Source organism: Globicephala melas, chromosome 3, assembly GCF_963455315.2.
Source record: "Globicephala melas chromosome 3, mGloMel1.2, whole genome shotgun sequence".
Lineage (NCBI taxonomy): Eukaryota > Metazoa > Chordata > Mammalia > Artiodactyla > Delphinidae > Globicephala > Globicephala melas.
Genome location: NC_083316.1, coordinates 146,928,637 through 146,954,139, shown reverse-complemented (window position 1 = coordinate 146,954,139; position 25,503 = coordinate 146,928,637). Strand labels below are relative to the sequence as shown.

At 46.1% G+C, this 25,503-nt stretch overlaps 1 protein-coding gene across 5 annotated transcripts in view; it reads left to right on the top strand.

Annotated features, from left to right (window-relative positions):
* Positions 1-25,503, top strand: part of SH3PXD2B (SH3 and PX domains 2B) — a 111,874-nt gene that overhangs the window by 48,060 nt on the left and 38,311 nt on the right. For all 5 annotated transcript variants that reach the window (XM_060296606.1, XM_060296607.1, XM_060296605.1 and 2 more), the window contains exons 4-5: positions 4,506-4,582; positions 17,439-17,530. In XM_060296606.1, coding sequence (XP_060152589.1) covers positions 4,506-4,582; positions 17,439-17,530 — 169 coding nt within the window. The remainder of the gene's footprint in view (positions 1-4,505; positions 4,583-17,438; positions 17,531-25,503) is intronic.

Below are 25,503 nucleotides of genomic sequence, written 5' to 3'. Positions count from 1 at the left end.
TTTCTTCAAGAAAAAAAAGGAAAGCAGTGAGTTATAACTCTTTGCTGGTGAAAGGCAAAACCAGCTGTGGAAAAACTTCCCAGGACAGGGAAGAACTTGAGCCGACCCTCTCCCCAGCCCCTGAAAGCTTTCGTGGTTACGTAATCCTTTTCCACCCACGAATTCATGAAAATGCTGTTCTCAGGGACTTGGCTGCGTTGTCCCTGCTCAGGACACCCACTTGTAGCTTGGAGAGGCCCCGTTGGGCCCTAAGACCCCTGGAGCATCCCTTCCCAGCCCACCTCTTAGCTTTTCCTTGAGGCTGAGACCAAGGGCAGGGACGGGTGGGAGAAACGTCCCCTCTCCTAGGGGTCAGTTTTCTGCCAAGACTGCCACGTCAGCAGAACAAAAGCGAGTTTCATGTTAGCACAAAGGCCGGGAGGGGGGCGGGTGCGGGGAGAGCAGCCCTGTGCAATTTTCCATCCCAGCAAGAGCTGGGGAAGCCAACTTGGCAAAGGATGCGGCTTGAAAAATAAGAATTACAGTTTGGCCTTCCTCCACTATGGAAAACAAAAGCCTGCTCGTTCCCACCAAAGGCTGTTCTCTCCTCTGATCACCCTTCCCATTCCAGGAAGGCTGGCCTGAGGGGAGGGCTGGGTGCGGGCTCGCTAGCCCTCCTTCTCCGTGACTCACACAGAAGCTTCACGGCAAGCAGCAGATCCGCATTTCACCTGGAGGCACCGGCCAGGGGGACGCTGGCCGCTCTGTTCTGCCCCACAGCCCAGGGCCTGAGCGGTAACTCCACTCCGCTGTGCTGTGGATAAATGATGAATTAGCCTGTCAGAGGCAGGTCTTAAGAAACCAAGTTAGGGGTTGAGGACAGGAGAGGTGCTCTTCCTTGTAGAATATAAGGCAGTATCATGTAACCTATTTTTTAAACAAAGTAATTACCCTTTTTTAAGCACCTAGGGAGGGCCAAGCCCTGTACTGGTGTATCACGGAGATGACGACTAAGAGATAGGGGCTGCTCTCCCATTTTACAGATGAGGAGACTGAGGCTCTGCCAGGTAAATGCATTTCCCAAGGCAGCACAGGAAGGAATAGACCCCCTGGGATTGGCTTGGGGCCTCACTGACCCTGTGGAGCCTGTGGCCTCCCCGGCACGTGCTACTCCTGCCGAGGGGACTTCCTGTCCCCACTGCTGGCAGGGCACCTGACATGTGCCCAGAGACTCACTGAGGCCACACAGGAAGAGGAGTGACATTATTGTGCCACACCCCCAGGAGACGTTGAAGGCGCCTGAGTTCTTTTTTTGTTTGTTTTTTAACATCTTTATTGGAGTATAATTGCTTTACAATGGTGTGTTAGTTTCTGCTTTATAACAAAGTGAATCAGTTATACATATACATATGCTCCCATATCTCTTCCCTCTTGCGTCTCCCTCCCTCCCACCCTCCCTATCCCACCCCTCTAGGTGATCACAAACCACCAGGCTGATCTCCCTGTGCTATGCGGCTGCTTCCCACTAGCTATCTATTTTACGTTTGGTAGTGTATATATGTCCATGCCACTCTCACTTTGTCCCAGCTTACCCTTCCCCCTCCCCATATCCTCAAGTCCATTCTCTAGTAGGTCTGTGTCTTTATTCCCATGCCTGAGTTCTTGGTCCTCTCCCAGCCCCTGCAGGCCGGGCCTCGGGCAAATTCTCTTGGGCCGTGGTGGCTCTGAGGTTGCCCTGTGCCAGGGCGGTGCTAGCACCATGCCCTTTGTAAATTTTTCGAGTCAGGTCACAGCCTTCTCAGTAAGAGACCTGTAGACCCCTCTCTCCACCCTTCTTCTGATTTTATAGAAGGGGAAATTATACCAAAGTGGGACCAAAATGTTTTTGGTAGGTACCAAAATGTTGTTGGTAGGCACCCCTTCTCCCATTTTGAGAAACAGATTAGAGGGCAGGAAGCGTTTGCTATGTAGGATTTCTCTTCACAGGCACACACTTCTTATTTTTCCTGAAGGTTCAGGATTCTCCTAGGAATTCTCATCTTCAAGTGGTCCCACCCATGAGGGTGGTGATTATTACTCCCACCCAGGGAAGGACTGCCCCACCCAGAATGTCAGCAGGGGCCCTCCCTGTTGGAAAGCACTAGTGCCAGGAAGGCAGGCCCCCAGGGCCTGTGCACAGAGGGCTCACAACAGAGCCTGCACCTAGGGAGTGAATGAGGGAATATCATCGGCTCTAGGGAGGCCAGGTTGTAAACTCCTTCCCACTTCGCTGCATAATTTGCTTTTTTCGTTTTAAATGACATGAACATTTTCTGATTCCCAAAGCAATCAATATTTATAGTAGGCACTTTGCAGAAAGTATAAAGAAGAACACAAAAGGGCTTTGTCTTCTACCCTCGGAGACAAGCACTATGAACCCTGTGAAGCATTTTATTCTAGATTTTTTTCTCTTCTGACAAGTGTGGTGTATCAGAAATTTGACTCACTCATCAGAATTAAACCCATCACCATTATAAAGAAAGGAGATCCTTGTTATTAAGGAATATAAGGAATATGTATTTCATCTCATTGTGGGTTCTTTTTTAATTAAATGGAAATGAACAAAAAAAGGATTTCTATTAGGTTGACCATATCTACTTCATTTCCTGATTGTGCCTTTTTGCCCAAGAGCACGTTATCAGATTATTTTAAATGTGATCTTAACCATATGGTCTTTTTGGGTACAAATCTCCCTGACCACCTTGCATTGCAAATCTTTAAAAGTCAATAGGCTGTTTCCCATCATCCCTTTCGATTCTGTCCTATGATGAAAACTCTTTATGGGCCTTTCCTACCGTCTTGTCCCTGCTCACCCAAGGTTGACCCATGGAGACAGCAGTCTCACCAGCACCATCTCAGATGAGTGGTTAACCTCTCCTCACCCTGCCAGCCTCGTAACCCAAATTCTTCTCCAGGACCTACCTCCTTGGACCAGAAGTAGGTGAAGTTCTTAGTAGGTCTCCATGCTCTGCAGTCTGGAGAGCTGTGGTCTCCCTGTGCATTCCTTTTTGACCCCTAGAGACCTCCTGGTCGCCCCGCATGAGCGTGGCAGGGGGGCTTGTCTCCATCCCCCACCTCTGTCGCTCCTTGATGTCTTATTTCTGATTTTCCAGCCCCTGCCTCTGTGACAGATCCAGAATGGTGTGGCCATGCTGTCTGGATCCTCAGTGCACGAGCTTGGCCACCATCTCCCCATGAGAGGACCTCCTTTAAGACTCTCGGGAACCCGCTGATTTGCTTGAAACAAACCTCACCCATAATGTTTCAGCATCTTGGATATTTCCTGAGACCCTCAGTGGCATCATTTATATACTTGTCTTTGCCTGTGACCCATGTCCTCTGCCCATACGTCACACTGGAGGTTCTGGTACCACACCCCAGGGCTCAGATGTCACCCAGCAAGTAGTGAATGGGCTGTTAGTATTCGGTGTGGTAGGAGGGCTTGGAGCCCTCTGTTACAAACACTTATTGGCGAAGGAATTGAAGGGATTTGTCGTCCTGGCAGGTGGAATCCACCTTCATGCATTGATCAGACGTGAGTGCCACGTGGCGGGGCAAAAAGTTGACTAAAGCCGAGTCAGTCCCTATTTGGGCGGAGCCCCATGACTAGTAGGAAGGAAGAAGACATGTAAATCGACAATGTGATGTGTACAATCAGAGACAGGAACTCTTTTTGTTTTTTTTTTAATTTTATTGAAGTATAGTTGATTTACAATGTTGTGTTAATTTCTGCTGTACAGCAAAGTGATTCAGTTCTACATATATATATTCTTTTTCATATTCTTTTCCGTTATGGTTTATCACAGGATATCGAATGTAGTTCCCTGTGCTATATAATAGGACCCTATTGTTTATCCATCCTATATATACTAGTTTGCCTCTGCTAATCCTAAACTCCCAATATTTACCGCCCCCCCCCCACCCTTGGCAACCGCAAGTCTGTTCTGAAAGAGATAGGAACTCTTAACCCATTTGAAGTGTGTAAGAGTTTCCCAGCAGGGGTAGTGGGTGGGGAAGGTATTCCAGGCAGAGGGAAAGGCACAGAATTAGGAGAGAGCATGGAGTATTGGGAAAACATCAGACTAGAGCAGAAGGTATACAAAGAAATAGGAGGGAGGGGGACTGAGCTGTTGGGTGAGGGCATATCTGAGTGTTCGCTGAACTGCTCACCGCATCTGATAATCTTAAGGTTGGACAGGGGACCTCCGATCATCAGGTCTTCCTTCCTTGGTTTGATTTCAGCCTCCCTTATCTCACCAAAACTTACCCACTGAGCCCCACTCCCTCAAGCCCTTGCACTAGAGCTGTGAACAGGGAGGGCTTTGGAGGACCAAGCATGGGGTCATCCAGGCCCTGTGGATGTCCGGCAGCCAGGAATTTAGGTACCACTCAGGCCTACCAGAGGCGGCCACATCCTCATTCTCCCAGGTTGCTGAGAGCTTGTCAATGCTCCCTTACAACGCTGTATGCGCTCTCATCTCCTGCAGGCAAAATTCTCTTCCGACGGAGCCACATTCGGGACGTGGCCGTCAAACGCTTGATACCAATCGATGAATACTGTAAGGTAAGTCTGAGAAATGCCAACACTTCCCTGTGTCTCGTGTCTTCCCCGTGGGTAGTTTTGGGGTTTTTTTGTTTGTTTGTTTTTTTCTTTTCCTTTTCTGATTACAGGATGCCCATTGTGAAAGATCTGTATGGGTGAAAAAAATATAAAGAAATTAGAAAAACCAATCACCCATGATCCTTCAACTCAGAGGCAACAATTATGAAGGTTTTTACATATTTCCTTTCTCTCCTTTCTCTCTGCATGCATTTCTTTATGGTATTGAGATCATCCCATATGTGTTATTTTTGTTGCTCTTTCTCTTTTCTCTCATATTAAAAGAATTTCCCCATGCTATTAAAAAAAACTTCTTGAACCTGCTTTTAATGGTTGCATAGTATTCCATTGTGCATGAATGTTCTAGAAGTTATTCGGCCAACCCCTGTTGGACAGTGCAGCTGGCTTCCAATCCCTTAAATGTTCTCAACCACAAGGGGCCTCCCTGCCTTTTGGTTATGTTTTGTTTGATTTGAGGCTGAGATCAAGAAAGAGGCATATTTTTCTTTTGTTTAGCTTCCCTACTCTTTAGTATTTATTCCTCTAACTTAAAATCACTAGCAGTTTGATTGGAGAAGGGTAGGAATAGAAAAAATGCCTTAACAATGGAGCAGTGAATGCTTTCTCCCCCTAAGATCAGGAGCAAAAGCAAAGTATATTTGCTCTCTCCACCTCTGATCTACATTTTACTGGAGATTCTAGCTGGTGTAAGCAGGCAAGAAAAAGGAATAAAAGGCACACAGATTAGAAGGGACTGCCTTGATTCACAGATGACCTGACTCTACTGTAGAAAAGCATGAGGAGTCCACAAAAAAACCTGCTAGAACTTATAAATGAGCTTCGTGAGATTACAGGATTCAAGACAAATATTAAAAAATCAATTGTATTTCTATCTACTAGTAGGGAACAACCCAAAAATGAAATTAAGAAAATAATTCCACTCACAATAGCATCAAAAAGAATAAAATAATTAGGAATAAATTTAATAAAAGAAGTACAAAGTTTATACACTGAAACTACAAAACATGGTTGAGGGACGTTAAAGAAACTCTAAATGAATGGAGGGACATTCCATACTCATGGATTAGGAGACTCAATAGTGTTAAATTGGCAATTCACCCCCAGCTGACACAGAGTCAATGCAATCTCTGCCAAAATCTTAGTAGGCTTTTTCGTAGAAATGAACGAGCTGATCCTAAAGTGTATGGGCTCAGAATAGCCAAAACAATTTGGAAAAAGAACAAAATTAGAGAACAAAATTGTACTACCCATTTTCCAAACTTCTTCTGAAGCTACAGTAATCAAGACTGTAGTACTGGTGTAGCACTTCCCTGGTGGTGCAGTGGTTAAGAATCCACCTGCCAGGGGCTTCCCTGGTGGCGCAGTGGTTGAGAATCTGCCTGCTAATGCAGGGGACACGGGTTCGAGCCCTGGTCTGGGAGGATCCCACATGCCGCGGAGCAACTAGGCCCGTGAGCCACAACTACTGAGCCTGCGCGTCTGGAGCCTGTGCTCCGCAACAAGAGAGGCCGCGATAGTGAGAGGCCCGCGCACCGCGATGAAGAGTGGCCCCCGCTTGCCACAACTAGAGAAAACCCTCGCACAGAAACGAAGACCCAACACAGCAAAAATAAATAAATTAATTAATAAACTCCTACCCCCAACATCTTCTTTAAAAAAAAAAAAGAATCCACCTGCCAATGCAGGGGACATGGGTTAGATTCCTGGTCGGGAAGATCCCACATGCCGCAGAGCAACTAAACGCACGTGCCACAACTACTGAGCCTGCGAGCCACAACTGCTGAGCCCACGTGCCACAACTACTGAAGCCTGCGCACCTAGAGCCCCTGCTCCGCGCAAGAGAAGCCACCGCAATAAGAAGCCCGTGCACCGCAACAAAGAGTATCCCCCCTCACTGCAACTAGAGAAAGCCCGTGCACAGCAATGAAGACCTGACACAGACAAAAATAAATAAGTAAATTATTTATTTATTTATTGGGGGGAGAAAGAAAAGACTGTGGTACTGGTGTAAGGATAGGCAGATGGACCACTGGAAGAGAACTGAGAGTCTAGAAGTAAACTCTTCAGATTTATACTCAACTGATTTTCAACAAAGGTGCCAAGAAATTCAATGGGAAAGGGTAGTCTTTTTAACAAATGATGGGATCATGGGATGTCCATATGCCAAAAAATAAAGAATAAATTTTTAAAATTGGACTGTGACCTCACACCATGCATAAAAAATCAGCTCAACTCAAAATAGATCATAGACCTAAATATAAAAGCTAAAACTATAAAACTTCTAGAAGAAAACATAAAAGAATCTTCATGACCTTGGTTTAGGCAAAGAGTCTTAGATATAACACCAAAAGAGAAAAATTGATATGTTCGACTTCAATAAGCTTACACATTTCTGTGCTTCAAAAGATGTCATGAAGAAAATGAAGACATGCCACAGATTAGGAGAAAATATTTGTAAGTCATATATCTGAGAAAGGACTTGTGTTGAGACTATATAAACAACTCTTACAACTCAAAAATAGAAAGACAACCCCAGTTTAAAAATAGACAAAAGAGGGCTTCCCTGGTGGCGCAGTGGTTGAGAGTCCGCCTGCCGATGCAGGGGACACGGGTTCATGCCCCGGTCCGGGAAGATCCCACATGCCGCGGAGCGGCTGGGCCCGTGAGCCGTGGCCTCTGAGCCTGCGCGTCCGGAGCCTGTGCTCCGCAACGGGAGAGGCCACAGCAGTGAGAGACCCGCGTACTGCAAAAAATAATAATAATTAAAAAAATAAAAATAGACAAAAGATTGAATAGAAACTTCACCCATGAAGACACACAATGCTTAATAAGCACACAAAAAGTTGTTCAACATCATTAATCATCAGGGCAATGAAAGATATTGCTGAGATGCCTACGCAGCCTCCAGAATGGCTGTAATCAACAAGACACACAAGGGGTGGGGATGTGAGAGAAAGCGGAGCTCTTCATTCTGCTGGAGACATATGATGGAAACCACTTTGGGAAGACAGTATGGCAGTTTCTTCAAAAGTGAAATGTATCATACGATTACTCTCAGGTGCATACTCACAAGAAGTGAAAACTGTCCACACAAAGAATTGGATGCAATTGTTCATGGCGGCATTAATTCGAAATAGCCCCAAATTGGAAGCAATCCATATGTCTAGCATCTGGAGAATAGATAAAGAAAATGTGGAACAGGCATATGATAGAATATTGTTCAACAGTGAAATACTGATTAAGGCTGCAAGATGAATGAATCTCAGAAACATGATGCCAGATGCAAAAGACTATATGTTGTATGATTCCATTTACGTGAAATGTGCAGAAAAGGCAAATCTAGAGAAAGCAGGTCAGTGGTTTCCTGGGCCTTGGGGCAGTGGAAATGGAGATGGACTGCAAATGAGGTTGGGGACATTTTTGAGGTGATGGAAAAGTTCTAAAACTGGAATGTGGTGATGGTTGCCCAACTCTATAATTTGAATTTGAATCATTGAATTGTGTACTTCTAATGGGTGGATTTTATGGTGCATAAATTATACTTCAGTAAGTCTGTAGAAAAAGTTTGAAGGGGGAAAGTGTGGGGATAGACGCCCCTCTCTTGGCAGGAAATGTCATGGAAGGGCAGAAGATCACTCCTGATTGAGCATCTTCTCTTTACCAGACATGACCACATTTCATCCCTCCGATAACATGGAGGACGTGTTCTTTTTCCCTTTGTGTTGATGAGGAAATGGAGGCCCAACAAGGTTACTCACAATAATAGTATTCGAGACTTTGAGAGATGAACCCAACCCTTTTAGGACTTGGCACTCGCATACCACTTACGGCCTCTCTATGAAAGTACAAATTCAAGAGGCCAAAATAGTTAAGCATGTGTTTCCTAGAAGCAGTTAGACTCAGGCTCTTCTCTCTCCTAAGGATACCCTTAAAAAAGGGATGGCGGGCTTCCCTGGTGGCGCAGTGGTTGGGAGCCCGCCTGCCGATGCTGGGGACACGGGTTCGTGCCCCGGTCCGGGAAGATCCCACATGCCACGGAGCGGCTGGGCCCGTGAGCCATGGCCGCTGGGCCTGCACGTCCGGAGCCTGTGCTCCGCAACGGGAGAGGCCACAACAGTGAGAGGCCCGCGTACCACCAAAAAAAAAAAAAAAAAAAAAAAAAGGGATGGCGGTGAGGGGCGGGGCTCGTCACTCAGGCACAAAGACACCACTGCTGCCTCCCAGATCTCAGAGGAAAGTTCAGATCTTTGCTCTTTGTCCTTTTCCAAACCTCTAGAGCCTAAAATTCCTTTGTCCAGGCCCTGCTGGCAAGAACTTTGAACCCTTGCGGTCACCTTAGCCAGCTGGCAAGTTCCACCTGGTACCTTCCCAGAAACCTCAGCCCAAGTGTGCTCTCCTGCTTCTTCCCCAGCCCACCCAACTTCTCTCCAGTCACACCCTCCTCTCACCCAGGGCTTCCCGAACCCCTGGACATTTGATTTGGAAAAGGAAATATAAAATCTGGGAGGGATAAGGGACAGCAGCAGCTGCCTGTATCTGGCTATGCTTGGAATGGTCCAGAGATCATGAATTGACCTGGATTAACCACAGGGAAGAAACTGCTTATGTTACCTTATGTTACATGAGCCGCATGCAAGTTACCACCCCTGCTATTAATGCATCATAAGAAGCAGAGCAGTTATTTGGGGGTTTTAGTTGGCCAGAGTCCCTGGGCTTAGCTTCAAGGGTACTGCCCTCCTGGAAGGAGATGAAACCATCCCTTTTGTTACAAGGCCTGTGAAGTCTTTTAGAGACTGCATAGACCTTTATGTAACATTTGGTCTCTGTTATTGACATTGTTGTGAGCTGACTTAAGCCGATCTGATCTATCACTGTCAGCCTTATCTTGGTAGAAATTGGTAGTTTCCAATAGGTAAAGATAGAGGAAGGCTGTAGATGTCCCCAAACCTAGCTACCAGCTAGGAAGAAACTTTCTGCTCTACCAGACCTATCATAAAGTTACAGTATTTAACATAGTATGGTGTTGGCACAACGATAGACAACTATTGGAACAAAATAGAGAACACAGAAACAGACCTATGTGTATTTCGACACTTTGATACTAACAAAAGCAGCTTTGTAGATCATTGAGGAAAGGTAGGATTCCTCCGTAAATGGGTATCCGTATTGGAAAAAACAAAAAAGATAACTAACCCCTGCCTTGCACACACATGGAATCATTTCCAAGTACATTGAAGACCTAAATGTAAGAGGTAATTATAAAAGGTTTTAGAAGATAAAAATAGGAAATATCTTCATAATCTCTAGGTATAGAGGGACTTCTAAAGACACAAAAAGTACCAAGCATAAAAAGATTCATTTATTTGACTACAGTAAATTTAAGGACTTCTGTTCATCAAAAGACACAATGAAAACGAGACTCGGGCTTCCCTGGTGGCGCAGTGGTTGAGAGTCCGCCTGCCGATGCAGGGGACGCGGGTTCGTGCCCCGGTCAGGGAGGATCCCACATGCCGCGGAGCGGCTGGGCCCGTGAGCCACGGCCACTGAGCCTGCGCGCCCGGAGCCTGTGCTCCGCAATGGGAGAGGCCACAACAGTGAGAGGCCCGCGTACCGTAAAAAAAAAAAAAAAAGGAAATGAGACTCAGCCAAATCCTGCCACACATACAAGCATTTGTTATCAAGCAGCTCCCTAAACAGACTCTCAAGTTGTTCTGTAAACTCAGTGAAATACCAGCTGTCTTGTCTGACACCGCTTTGCATGAAAGTTTCCTTAAGACAGATGCAATGGTATCCTAGTGGCAGGATCAGCTAATCCTAACCATGGTCTGACAATAAAATCTTCAAGAAGAGGTAGAACACAGAGGGTTCAGAATCCTAGAACCAGGGTACCATGAAGAAGGATGTATATTGCTGGGCTCGCCGTGTTCTGTTCATGCAAGGGCCACCCCTCATTTCACCAGTGAAGAAAATTATTTCTGACACCTGTTATGCTAGTAAATAGAGGCTATAGTGTTGGTCAGAGGTGAAGATAGCTGAAGCCCCAAAGTAGCCTTTTCTCAAATGAGAACTTGTGATTAGAGTCTCCTACTTGCTGAAGTGTTCATTCCCGATGAGGGTACTTCAGATATTAACTCACCATTATTAGAGTGTAGGTTAAATCTAACACACACACATACACACACACACACACACACACACCTATGAACGTGTGAGTGTGTATGCCCATGCTGTAGTATTTTATTTTTATTTTTTTTTATTGAAGTATAGTTGATTTACAATGTTGTGTTAATTTCTGCTGTACAGCAAAGTGACTCAGTTATATATATATATTTTTTCATATTCTTTTCCATTATGGTTTATCATAGGATATTGCATATAGTTCCCTGTGCTATACAGTAGGACCTTGTTGTTTATCCATCCTATATATAATAGCTTGCATCTGCTAATCCCCAATTCCCAATACTTCCCTCCCCCACCCCCTCTACTGTGCTGTAGTAATGGGTTGACCAAAAAGTTCATTTGAGTTTTCCCATAACATCTTACGAAAACCCCAAACAAACATTTTGGCCAACGCTAATGTTTTAAAGTAAACTCTGTAGGCAGTAAACAGTAGTGTTTACCAGACTCCAGTCCCTTGAGACCTCCCCTGAAGATTTTTACCATATTCTACTACCTGTATTATTATTAATATTTTTCTTTATATTAATTCACTTTTTTAACCTCTTTAAAAATATATATTTTAGAGAAAATTTTATATCACAACCATAATGTGAAACTGGTATCACATACCCTAAAAGTAAAAATAAAAACAGTGGTGCAACAGCAACAAAAACTGTCTTTAAATCTAGCCCGCTTCTGTTGCTTACTCCCAGAGGAAGCTCTGCAGAGCCTGGTCACGCTCACGGGAAGCAAGTTGGGGAAGTTCTTTCTTCTAGGAATTTTATAGTTTCAGGTCTTATGTTTAAGGCTTTAATCCATTTTGAGTTGATTTTTGTGTATGGTATAAGATAAGGGCCCAATTTCATTCTTTTGCATATGGATATCCAGTTTTCCCAGCACCATTTGTTGAAGAAGCTGTCCTCTCCCCGCCGTGTATTCTTGGCACCTTTGTTGAGGATCAATTAACCATATGCATGGATTTATTTCAGGGCTCTTGGCAATGATCTCATGGATATGACACGAAAATCATAGGCAACAAAAACAAAAATAAAGAAGTGGGAATACATCAAACTAAAAAGCTTCTGCACAGCAAAATAAATAATCTATAGAGTGAAAAGGCAAACTACAAAATGGGAGCAAATATTTGCAAATCACATATCTGATAAGGGGTTAATCCCCAAAATATCAATATGTAAGGAACTTATGCATCTCAATAGCAAAAAAAGCTAATACCCCAATTTTTAAATGGGCCAAAGGCTTGAATAGACCTTTCTCCAGAGAAGATACACAAATGACCAACAGGTATATGAAAAGTTGCTCAGTGTCTCGAATCAATAGGGAAATGCAAACCAAACCCACAATATGATATCACCTCACATCTGTCAGCATGGCTAGTATCAAAAACAATAACATGAAGTAAGTCAGAAAGAGAAAAACAAATACTGTATGCTGACACATATATATGGAATCTAAAAAAAAGTGGTTCTGATGGACCTAGGGGCAGGATAGGAATAAAAACTCAGACGTAGAGAATGGACTTGAGGACACGGGGAGGGGGAAGGTTAAGCTGGGATGAAGTGAGAGAGTGTCATGGGCATATATACACTACCAAACGTAAAATAGATAGCTAGTGGGAAGTAGCCACATAGCACAGGGAGATCAGCTCGGTGCTTTGTGACCACCTAGAGGGGTGGCATAGGGAAGGTGGGAGGGAGGGGGTATGGGGATATATGTATACATATAACTGATTCACTTTGTTATACAGCAGAAACTAATACAATGTTGGAAAGCAATTATACTCCAATAAAGATGTAAAAAAAACACCAAAACAAGACAACAAGTGTTGGTGAGGATATAGAGAAACTGGAAGTCTTTCACACTGTGGGAATGCAAAATGCAGCCACTATGAAACACAGTATGGAGGTTCCTCAAAAAATTAAAAATAGAACTACCATATAGTCAAGCAATCCTATTTCTGGATATTTGTCCAAAGGAATTGCAATCAGGATTTGGAAGAGATATTAGCACTCCCACGTTCACTGCAGCACAATTTACAATAGCCAAGATGTAGAATCAACCTAAATGTGGCCTGTACATACAATAGCATACTATTCAGCCTTTAAAAAGAAGAAATTCGGCAATACGCAACAACATGGATAAACCTTAAGGACATTATGCTAAGTGAAATAGGCCAGTCACAGAAAGATCAAATACTGTATGATTCCACTGACATGAGTTATCTAAAATCGTCAAATTCATAGAATCAGAGACTGAAATGGTGGTTGCCAGGGACTGGGGGGAGGGGAAAATGAGGAGTTACTAATCAACAGGCATGAAGTTTCAGTCAAGCAAGAAGGAATCAGCTCTAGAGGTCTGCTGTACAATGGCCAACAGTACTGTGCTATGCACTTAAAATTCTGTTGAAGACACAAACTCTCTCTAGCCGAGGCGTTGTGATTGAACTGAATCACCTTGCTGACTCTAAAGTCGTCCCTGGAAGCAGCACACTATTTTTAAAATAAATATATATATATATTTATATATTTATTTATTTTTGGCTGTGCTGAGTCTTCGTTGTTGCGCGCGGGCTTTCTCTAGTTGCGGTGAGCGGGGGCCACTTTGTTGCAGTGCGCGGGCTTCTCACTGCGGTGGCTTCTCTTGTTGCGGAGCACAGGCTCTAGGCGCGCGGGCTCTAGAGCGCAGGCTCAGTAGTTGTGGCACACGGGTTTAGCTGCTCCGTGGCATTTGGGATCTTCCGAGACCAGGGCTCGAACCTGTGTCCCCTGCATTGGCAGGCGGATTCTTAACCACTGTGCCACCAGGGAAGTCCCACAGCACCCTATTGTACTTGGTACAGTTCAGAGAGCCAGGGGGTTAACTGGATGTTTATCAAGCAGCTAGTATATGATGGAAACCTTACAGCCACTTGCTCACTTGTTCTATAGCACAACCCTCCAGGATGGTGTTAGTTATTTCCATTTTACAGATGAGCAGACTGAGGCTCAGAGGTGATAGGACATGGCTAGAGCCAGAACCAGGAGCTGGATCTGTCTGACCCTTCATTATTACACAGGCAAGCAGGACTTGCCCTCCTCACCTCTCCTCTTACCTCTGCATCGAGCAGCCACAACTGTCCAAAGGGCCAGGATTCCATGCGGAACAGAACCAGAGTTTTCTTGGAACTGCGGTTCTTTGTCATACTGGCCAAACACGAGACAATTCTGGGGTATTTCAGAAGCAGAACTATTGCTGTGCCCCAGGTCATGTTTTTGCTGTTAGCCTGTCGTTCCAAAATGAAAGGGGCAAATATCAAAGCATTCGGTGCTGCCTTTTTTGAGTAGCTTGGCTTTGTATTATGCTTTGGGGGTTTGGTTTGGCTTTTACCTCCTAGGATTTGCTCAAAACCTAAAGAGAACTTGGCACTGTCGGGAGGTTTCCATGGGCCTCGTTGTCCCTTCCGCACTGGTCCATTCGGGGTCTCTGCCCATTTCAGCAGAGAGGCCCCCTGTAGGCAGAAACCATGGCCACCTCAGGGCTTACCCAGGGCCACGTGGCCACGGCCAAGCCTCTTCCTCACATCATTTATCCAGCAGATACTTTCAACCAGGCGTCAGGGTCCTCCCAGCACTGTCAAGGCATGTGGGAAGGTGCAGGAGGAAATCCTCTGGATTTGGGGTAGAGGAGCTGGAGATGCTGGGGGGCTCAAGTCCTAGTCACTTCCCCAGAACCTCTGTTTCACCATCTGTAAAGTGGGCCAGCCCTTTCAGGGTGACATGACATGATGCAGACGAACACATTTTGGGAGCCATCAAGTGCTGAGCCAACATAAGGGAATGTCGTGTTTGCAGTCTGGGGGAGCCGCAAGATTTCTGCCCACGAAGCAGCCAGGACACACCACGGTCCAGCATATAATCAGCCCCTTCATTATGTGGTTCCAACTGCAAGAGCTGCAGGATTTCAGAGGAAAGAGCGACCCACAGGGAGCCCCAAGACAGCAGGAAAATGAATACTCGCTGCTCCAAACCAGAAAGAGAAGGGGGTCAGAAATGGGAAGTGGGATGTATCCACTCTCTCCCTCTTGGGCTCCCTGCCTCTGGCCTGGAAAAGTCTGGTCCCTGGGGGTTTGCTACAGAGCAGGAGATACTTCAAGGCTAATAAAAGAAAAATCAGTGAGCCACAAATACCAGGCCCTTAGGTCAGCATCCTTCATCCTATCTTTATGCAGCATAGAAAGTAGACAGTGACCAGGGAAGGCACCCTACTAAAACATGTCCACTTACCTTACAGATTTCCCCACCTTAATTTTGGGCCAGGTCATACATCAGGAGAGGGGAAGTGGCTTAAAGTCAGAGCCTGACTCAAAGGTCATGTCAGGTCAGCAACCCAAGTGACTACCAAGGGGTGAATGAATAATCAAAATGTGTTGTAGACATGGGATGGAATGCTATTCAGCCTTGAAAAGGAAAGACATTCTGACACATGATACAATGTGGATGAACCTTGAGGACATAATGCTAAGTGAATCAACCAGTCACTTAGAGGGTAAATACTGTATGATTGCACTTATATGAGGTACCTGGAGTAGGCAAATTCATACACACAGAAAGTGGAATGGTGGTTGCCAGGGGCTGGGGAGGGGGAGTGCAAAGTTGTTGTTTGATGGGTGTAGGGTTTCAGTCTCACAAGGTGAAAAGAGTTCTTGGATGGATGGGTAGTGGTGATGGTTCCACAACAGTGTGAACATACTTAATGCCACTGAATTGTACAGTTAAAAATGGTGAAGACCTGTGGCTTCCCTGGTGGCGCAGTGGTTAAGAATCCGCCTGCCAATGCAGGGAACATGGGTTCGAGCCCTGGTCCGGGAAGATCCCACATGCCGCGGAGCAACTAAGCCCGTGCGCCACAACTACTGAGCCTACACTCTAGAGCCCGTGAACCACAACTACTGAAGCCCATGTACCTAGAGCCCATGCTTCACAACAAGAGAAGCCACCACAGCGGGAAGCCTGTGCACCGCAACAAAGAGTAGCCCCCACTCACCGCAACTAGAGAAAGCCCGTGCGCAGCAATGAAGACCCAACGCAGCCAAAAATAAATAAATAAATATTTTTTTGAAAAGGTGAAGACAGTAATGATCTATGTGTATTTTACCACAATAAAATTTGTGGTAAAATTTAATTTAAAAATTAAAACTTGGAAAAATAGGTCATCCAGGTCAAAATACCTCTGAAAGCGTTGTAGAAGGTACCACATTGGAGACCCCCATCTATCTTTCCATTAGTCCCTCATAACCCAATGCTAGGGTTGGAAAATCACTTTGTGAGGGGACAGCTTTTAGAGGCTTCTTCTACAGAAGATACAAGACATGTCTCTTCCACTCCAGACTCAACACTCAGCATGGCAAGAAGGCATATGAGAGGCACCAGGGAACTGAGCCCTATCTGCAGAGAGAGCAGGGTCCCGCCTCACTCCACAGCACGCCTGTGTTGTTTAAATTCATGCCTCTGCACTAGCCCTCTCCCTGCACAGAAGTTTATAATAGAGTGTGTGCACGAAACAACCCTACTACGCTCAGATTTGCATCCTCAGAACCTGTGCCAGAGGGGGGCTTACGTAAACATTTGTTAAACTAAGCTCTTTATTCATTTTGAGCCATGTCTTTGTTTCAAATCCTTTCATAATGGGATGTACCCTATAATTCTGTCCTGTGTCCACAGAAATCGGTGCAGTGCTGGGCATAAAGAAAATGTCTACTGAATCACTGAATGAATACCTGTTAGTAGAGAAACCAGCATAATATATGCCTGGGCCCACTTCGTGCCCCTCACCACCTCCTCCAGCCCATTGGCCAAGGACAGATGAGGCTTCTGTAACTGATGAGCCGAGGGGGCAGATTAACATGGACTTGGGCATTGGGACGTCCCGGGTGTTTCAACCTTTTGTTAATCTGGGAACTTCCAACTTCTACCCAAATCATAAAATAGTCCCTTCACTTTCACACTTCAGATCCATGAGTTGGGACATGCAGACATGTTGGAAATAACCTAAATGTTCACCGGTAAGCAGCTAGTTGAATAAAACATGAGCTATCTATCTAATAGACACCAGTATCCAGTAGAGATGGTGGTGTAGAAGAATAATGACATGGCATGAAGTTCACAATTTTTATTTTTATTGAAGTGTAGTTGATTTACAATGTTATATTAGTTTCTGGTGTACAGCAAAGTGATTCAGTTATACATCTATATATTCTTTTTCATATTCTTTTCTATTATGGTTTATTACAAGATATTGAATATAGTTCCCTGTGCTGTACAGTAGGACCTTGTTCACAATTTATTGCTTTGTCTAAATATGTACATATTATTTGTCCAAATATGCCTGTAATATATATGTGTGTATATATACTGTGTGTGTGTGTGTGTGGTCCCCAAACCAGCAGTGGCAACATCACCAGGGAACTTGCTAGAAATGCACATTCTCAGGCCCCACGCCAGACCTACTGAATCTGAAACTGTGGGAGTAAGGCCCAGCCCCCCAGGTGATCCTGATGCCTGCCCAAGTCTGAGGACTCCTGACTTAATGGCATTCCTGACACCCCTTCCCTTCCTTTGGGCTCACCTGTGTGTCTCTTCTCCAGGCCCTGATCCAGCTGCCCCCCTACATTTCTCAGTGTGATGAGGTGCTGCAGTTCTTTGAAACAAGACCTGAGGACCTGAATCCCCCCAAAGAGTAAGTTGGTTTGTGGATCTCCTTAGAGCATACCCTCACAGCCCTCCTTCCTGCTGGGCCGGCCAGCCCCAGGAGGAATGGGAGGAAAGCTAAGTAAAAATTAACCTAGATTACATCAGTGAAGGCCCTGCCGGGCCTCACTTCATGTAGCCTTCGTAGTGACTGCAGGTAGCCATAGCTGAGTTTTACAGGTGAAGGAAGCTGGCTGAGTGCACTACTGAATTCCCTAATGCCCTGCGTTTACCCACCATACCTGAACAGGGGAGACGGTGCGCCCTCGAGGCAGAGACTGTGTGCCCTGTCCTCAAAGGTAGATGTGCCCAGGACCATCAGGGATGTGAGTGAGTGACTGACTGAGACCTGCTCCAGGTCCCATCGCTAGTGAATGACGGGGCCAGGGTTTGATCTCACTCCTCCCCGCAGCGGACAGGCTGCGCTCCCAGATGCCAGGCAGTGCATCTCCCCAGCCCCCCAGTGCACATCGCACAGAATCTCAATGCCAGCCGCCTGCTGGCCTTTACACGCCAAGAGCTGACGGCACCAACAGCTGTGCCAGCGTGAAACACTGACTGATGCATGATGCTTTTTTAAAAGCCCTTTTCGGGGAAAGGCTTCATACGCGTCTGCAGAAAGAAAGGATCTGTCTAATGGAGAAATCGCAGTGGGGGAGGAGGACACAGACCACAGGTGCTGGGCTGTCCTGAGTCACAGGAGCAAGAGCTGGCAGGGTTAGGGGTCCGCTGGGGCCCCGTCAGGAAGGGCCGAGAAGTACCAGCCAGGCGCTGTGACGGGAGAAGTGGGAACTGGTCCTCTGAGTTCTGGGTGTAACTCACTGCCCAGGACAGCAGTAATGACCCAGGCTTACGTCGGTTCAGCGTTCACGTGCTACACACTTTATGTAGGTTGAGCTAGAAAAACTCATGTTGCTTTCTAGAAGGGAATCTGGTGAACTCACAAAGCTTACTTTTTAAATAGACCTGTAAGGAAAGCAGCAAAGAGCTTTAACACGTGAAATCAGGCCATTTATATATATACACGCGGCTACATGCAGAATCAAGTTCGGAGATCACAGAGGGTGAGCTGATCGCTCAGGACTAATGGTTTAACTACCACACAGATGAAACTTTCTACAGTCAACATATTGCAATAAATACCATTTCCTGTGACAAGCACTGAGTAAGTGAATGCAGCTTCTCAGAGCCAGCACACAGAAGCATGGGAATGACATTCCGTAAGGGACCACAGTAAATCTTTTGAATCAAAACATTGCAAGGGAACGTCTTGCCAACACATGAATTTTTTTTGAAAAGATACAGAATAAGTGTAAATCTGCTAATGGGCCTGCAGCCCATCCTGGCTAATATTTCTGTTCTTGGTGTCTTTAGCATTTGTGCCTGGTAAACAAACAGTCCCCAGCTTTTATGGACATAACAAGACATGGTGATATATTCTCAAGGGACCTTTGTCTACAGTGCTCCCAGGAAGTCAGGGTTAAACTGCTAACTCAGGCTGGTAGCCCCTGGCTTTGATTCTAATTTCTAGGTGAAGTGAATCAAAGAATATGGAGCTTAACATATTCAGTTTCTACTTCATTCTATCACAAAACTGCCAGGTAGGAGCTGTCGTTCCCATTTTACAGATGAGGAAGTTGAGGTTCAGAATAAGGAAAGAGACTTGCCCAGGGTCACACGGGTTGGAAGAGGCGAGGTGGATCTTCCCCAGGTCTGCCTGAGTCTTCACGTAAGCTCTGTGTGTGTGTGCCTCCCACAGAAGGGACAGCTGGGCTTAAGAGACAGAGTCTGGGTGAGTCTGGGTTTGCATTTGGATACATCCAGGTTCACATCTCGCCTCTACCACTCATGGGCTGTGTAGCCTCGGGCCTCGATTTCACCCCTCGTGAAACGGAAATAGCAGTGAGCCTTACGATTACATTGATGATGGAATGGCTGCCGCAAGTAAAAATTCCAGGAACCTGCCAAGTGCTCGAAAAGCGGTGGCCCATGGTATTTTTCCCTCTCTGGATACCCAACTGTAGGTGTGTTTACTCCCAGAGCTGTTCAAGACGTCCAGTTGACGGACCTTCACAAGGAAGGTTGCTTGGCCACTTTTAAGCCGAGTGGTTCTGGGCAGCCTGTTCCCCACCCCTGCGCCTGTCTCCTGTCTCGTGGTGACATCTAGATTTTCTTCCACCTCGTCTCAGCCTCCCAGAGATCTTAACTTCGGGGAGGATCGTGGACCATTTGGAGAATCCAATAAAAGCTTTCTTCCTTCTCCCGAGAAAAATGCCCCCTGTTTCAGGAGGTCCTCAATTGTGCCAAACCCCATTCAGGGACTTGAGGTTAAGAATCGCCGCCCAGGCGCCCCTTCTGAATGTTAATGCTCAGATGTCTTTGGCCTCCTGCCTGGCGAGGGTGGTGAGTGGGTCCCCAGCTCCGAGCAGGCATCAGCCCAACTTTTTGACAGAGATGGGAGAGAGCCAGGCCAGGGGCAGCCCGCTGTGCTTGAGAAGAGTCCAGGCACCTCCGTGCAGGAAGGAAGGACACTGGGGAACATAGGGTGGGGGCCAGCCCTCTAGAGGAGCCGGCATGTCAGGGAGGCTGTTTGGGGGCTTCGTCATGCTCTCTGGTGCCCACAGCCCCACGTTCCCCACTTGTTGGCTGGCTTGGGCTTGCAGAAGGAACATAGGACTGGGAATTCTAGACCTGGCACTGTTCCCGGTCCGGAGCACCAGCGTTGTTTATCCATTCAGGAAATAGGTATCGAGGACCTGCTGAATGCCAAGCCCACGGGCTGGGCACGGGGGGACAAAGAGATGACATGGCAGATGCAGTCTGTGCCCACAGGGAGCTTCCGGTCTGCTGGCCAGACAGCCAGCTCTTCCATCCGGGCAGAGCAATCCCTTCCCCTCCCCTTCTGCCTCGCTTACCTCATCTGTGAAATGAGACCACGTCACCTGCCCCACCCACATTATGGGGTTATTGGGAGACTGAAATGAAATAATGGTGGGAAAATTAGGACATGCTCAGCAGCTAGTTTTCTGGAGTTTGGGGGCTGAAATCGTGGTGAGCCCCCCTGGGTATTATGCTTGATAATTCAAAAGATAGACCTGTTCCCCAGTTTCCTGGAGTTAGAGTTTTGTTCTTATACTTTTAAGGTAAATCTATTTCCTCACTTCTTCAATGGGAATAGTAATACAGTCATCCCTCATTACCAGCAGGGGGGATGGTTCCAGGACCCCCCATGGGTACCAAAATCCACAGATGCTCAAGTCCCTTATATAAAATGGCATAGTGTTTGCATATAACCTACGCACATCATCCCATATACTTAAAATCATCTCTACATTACTTATAATACCTGATACAGTATAAATGCTCTATAATTGCCAGGCACACAGCAAATTTAAGTTGTGTTTTTTGGAACTTTCTGGAATTTTTTTCCTGAACATTTTCAATCCGAGGTTGGTTGAATCCATGGATGTGGGACCCACAATCACTGTGAGGCTTGCATCTATGTGTGTGTGAAGTGCTGAGCACAGTGCCTGGCACATAGTAGGTACACAGTTTTCACATCTCCTTGGCTGCCAGGGCCAAGATGCTTGGGTTCTGCGATCTTTTATGAGATGGTAAGAGAGAAGCTAATTGGTCCATTTGATTGTTGTACATCACTGGAAGAAGTGGGTACCATGTGGAGATGCTTCTTCTCATATGGGAGGACCAGAATCTTTCATCTCAGGCCTTCCAGATGGCTCTCCCTTCCCCCACATCTCTGGGCGAAAACCAGCAAAGACAGGGTCAACCATTCAAGTGTGTTAACTCCCCAAACATTTCCCACAACTGCCACCCACACTGAAAGTCCAGAAAAACAAGCCTAGTTCCTGCCTTTGGGGCCTCAGGGGCCAGTGGACATATTTTGAGCTTTTTTTTTTTTTTTTTTTTTTGGTATGTGGACCCCTCACTCTTGTGGCCTCTCCTGTTGCGGAGCACAGGCTCCAGACGCGCAGGCTCAGTGGCCATGGCTCACGGGCCCAGCCGCTCTGCGGCATGTGGGATCCTCCCGGACCGGGGCATGAACCCGCGTCCCCTGCATCGGCAGGCGGACTCTCAACCACTGCGCCACCAGGGAAGCCCTGAGCTATTTTTATTATTGATATGTACAGGCTGTTTATATAGTAAGGAGTTAGCCTTTTCCATATTTGTGGTAAATATTTGTCCCTTTTATTGTGCATTTATATCTTGTTCCTGGATTTTATGATGTACATAAGTTTTATATTTTTGTGAAGTCAAATCCAGTAACCAATTTTTTAGTTGTGATTTCTTTCATTTGCTTTCAGTCTAAGAAGGACAGTCACCATTCAGACACAAGATAGTTCCCTTAATTTTTTTCTAGTTGATTTATGCTTTGTGTTTTCTTTTAATATATACTCATTAAATCGATTAGAATTCATTTCAACATTTGGCATGTGGTGAGAATCTAAAGTTTTTTCCTCTGGTTAGAACCTTTTGACCGGCTAGAAGAAATCTTATTGCTCCATTTATTTAAAAACAAAAAAGACCACAATCTGTAGTGTTTAATGATCACTTCCCTTTCTTCCTTCAGGAATAATACAAGAGAAAAACAGCACCTGCCCTCAGAGGGACTTCTATACTGGTGGGAAAGGCCATGTGAGCATGTGGATACGTGTGGCCTGTGCGCACACAAACACATGCACAAATAGAATATCCACTAAAAATACAAAACACAGCCTAGGCTGTATACCCCAAGAAAGCACAAAGTAACAGCTGAGATAAGCTAACCAGCATCCTGCTGAAATAGATGTATTTAGTTCCAAGAGGCTTCCTGGAAGGAAAGGGAAGTTTTCAATCTCTTTGTGTGTTCCCCTCTGTGTGACCTTGGACAAGTGACTTGACTTCTCTGAGCTTCTCTTTCCTCATCAGTAAAGTGGGCATGGCTAACCTTGCTCTCATCTTGGTTAGGCAATATCCTGCTCATAAAGGGTAGTGATAGTGTCAGGCACATGGCAGGTGCTTTCCTAGTGATGCCTTCCTGACCTTAAGCCGGACTTTGAAGGAAAAGGGAGGGAGGGAAGGAAGGAAGGGGGGAGGGAGGGAGGAGGGAAGGAAGGAGGGAGGAAGAGAGGGAGGGAGGGAGGGAGGGAGGGGGGAGGGGAGGGAGGGAGGAAAGAGGGAAGGAGGGAGGGAGGGAGGGAGAGAAGGAGGGTGCTGAGAATCCCAAGGGTGGCTTTGGGGCCACAGCAGGCAGCTTCAGCTGGGTCTCGGTGGTTTAGGCAGTAATGAATGGTGAGGGCAGGTGCTCAGTGAGGTTGGTCCCTTGGTCAGGATTCTGATGCTCAGACCTGAGTTAGGGCTTGTGATGGAGACTGGGAGTCTTTCCTAGCAGTTTCTAAGGAAAGAAATGAATGGTGCTCTTAGAGGAGCACCATTTTCGCTACCATTCCTGGGTAAACCTGAGATCACCCTAAGCATGTCGCACAGAAAATAATGTGCCTGCTTGAGCTCACACAAGCTGCTGCTTGAAACCGAGAGCCCCCTGCTGCCCCTCAGCCCCGTGCTCCAGCTAGGACAGCGAGACAGCTAGCAGGGGTACGCGGTAGTGTGGGAGCTGGGATTTCAGGTATCCCAGACCATGGCTCAGGCCGCAGCCTGGATGGCAACGAGGGAAGAGGGCTTTACGTGGAAGTAGACTTAAGAGACCTTTGCTGGTGTGTCCTGGAGCCAGCAGCTAAGAGGCAACTTGCCCCACAGGACAGTCCAGGGTGTGGTCAGGAGAGCAGGCTCCAGCCAGGCTTCCCGGGTTCCCCTGGGAGAGATGCCTCACCTCTCTGGCCCTCAGTGTCTCCACGTACGAAATGGAGTGACCCTTAAGGGTTGATGTGAGGGTTCTGCGGGCCAGTCCAGGTAGCATTCTGACCGGGACGCTGTCCACAATGAGTGGCAGGAAGTGTGAGCTGGGATATTCCACTGTCACCCTCCCCCTCCCCTGCACAGGAGAGTGACACTGAGTGTCACTGGGTAATGGCTGGCCAGAGGACATCACTACTGACTGGCCCAGCCCAGCCCCTCCTTCCAGACACACAGGAGGGCAGCCCCAAGCTCCAGGGCTTGGCTTAGCTCCCTGCTCCCCCACTTTCGAGGTTACACTGAAAGCATTATTACATGGTGGTTAAAAACCCAGACTCTAAAATCAGACACTGAATAGACATTTCTTCAAAGAAAATACAAAAATGGCCAAGAAGCATGTGAAAAGATGCTCAGTGTAGCATCCTTAGCCATCAGGAAATGCAAGTTCCAACCACAGTGAGATACCACTTCATACCCACTAGCACAGGTAGAATCAAAAAACAGATAGCAACAAGTGTTGAGGATGTGCGGGAACTGGAACCTTCCTATGTTGCTGGTGGGAGTCTACAATGGTGCAGCCACTGTGGAAGACAGCCTGGCAATTCCTCAAGAAGTTAAGCCTAGGGACTCCCCTGGCAGTCCCGTGGTTAGGACTTGACCTTCCAAGGCAGGGGATGCAGGTTCGATCCCTGGTCGGGGAGCTAAGATCCCACGTGCCTCAGGGCCAAGAAGCCAAAACATTAAAGCAGAAGCAATATTGTAACAAATTCAATAAAGACTTTTAAAATGGTCCACATCAAAAAAAAAAAATCTTAAAAAAAAAAGTTAAGCCTAGAGTTACCATATTACCTAACAATTCCATTCCTACATCTGTAATCAAGAGAAATAAAAATATATGTCCATACCAAAACTTGTGTACCAAGTTCATAAAAGCATTATTCGTAATAGCCAAAAAGTGGAAACAACCCAAATGCCCGTTGGTTGATGAACAAATAAAGCATGGTTTATCCACACAGTGGGATATTATTCAGCCATAAAATGGAATGAACACTGATATGTGCTACAACGTGGACGACCCTTGGAAACATGTCACATGAAAGAAACCAGTCACAAGAAGCCACCTATTATATGGCTCCATTCATATTAAATGTCCAAAATAGACAAATCCTTAGAGATAGCAAGCATATTAATAGTTGTCCAGGGCTGGAAGGAATGGAAATGGAGAGGAACAGCTAAGGGGTACAGGGTCTCTTTTGAGAGTGATGAAAATTTTCTGGAATTTGCTGATGGCAGTGGTTGCACAACTTTGTGAATATACTAAAAAACAGTTAATTCTACACTTTAAAAGGATGAAATTTATGGTATGTGAATTATATTTCAGACCCTGGCTGTGCTTCTTGCAAGCTGTGTGACCTCCGGCAAGTTACTTAACTTCTCTGTGCCTCATTTTCCTCATCTGTAAAATGGGCACCAAGAGAGTACTTATTTCCTGTGGTTATTATGAGTATTAAATGAGTGAACTAGAAGTGCCTAGCGGGGTCCTAGCACAGGGTAATAACATTTATTAGGAATTTTGTAGTATTAGCTAATGTTACTGCTGCCACAATATCTATCTCAACCCAACCATCCTATCACCTCCCTATCACCTCCCTTTACTTTTTATAACATCGGAAAGCTTTTTACTAACGGGATAATTTACTTAAAAGTATGTTGTAATACCTGATTTGTAACATTTTGTTCATAATGCAGTTGTGTGTATAAACTCTGACGTGGTTGACAAGTGTATGGGAGCGATTACTCATTCTGTATGGATTCTAGCCCATAATAGTGTCCTCTGTGTCACCATGAGGGAGATGTGCAGGGTTCACTGCTAGCCAGATGTCTCCCTGGTTTTAGTGTATTCCACTCACCACCGAGCGCTTCCTGCTCCAATTGTACAGCTCAGGGCACTGCTCGTAAGTGCAGCAAGGCCTCCACCGGTGCCTGATGAGGTGGGCGTCAGGCTCAGTGCAGTGTGAGGTCCTAACTCCTGTTTTCAGACTGCATACCCACCTCTACCCGCTGCCTATCAGCTCCTCCCCAGAGCCCCCTACTCTACAAATAGAGTGGAGA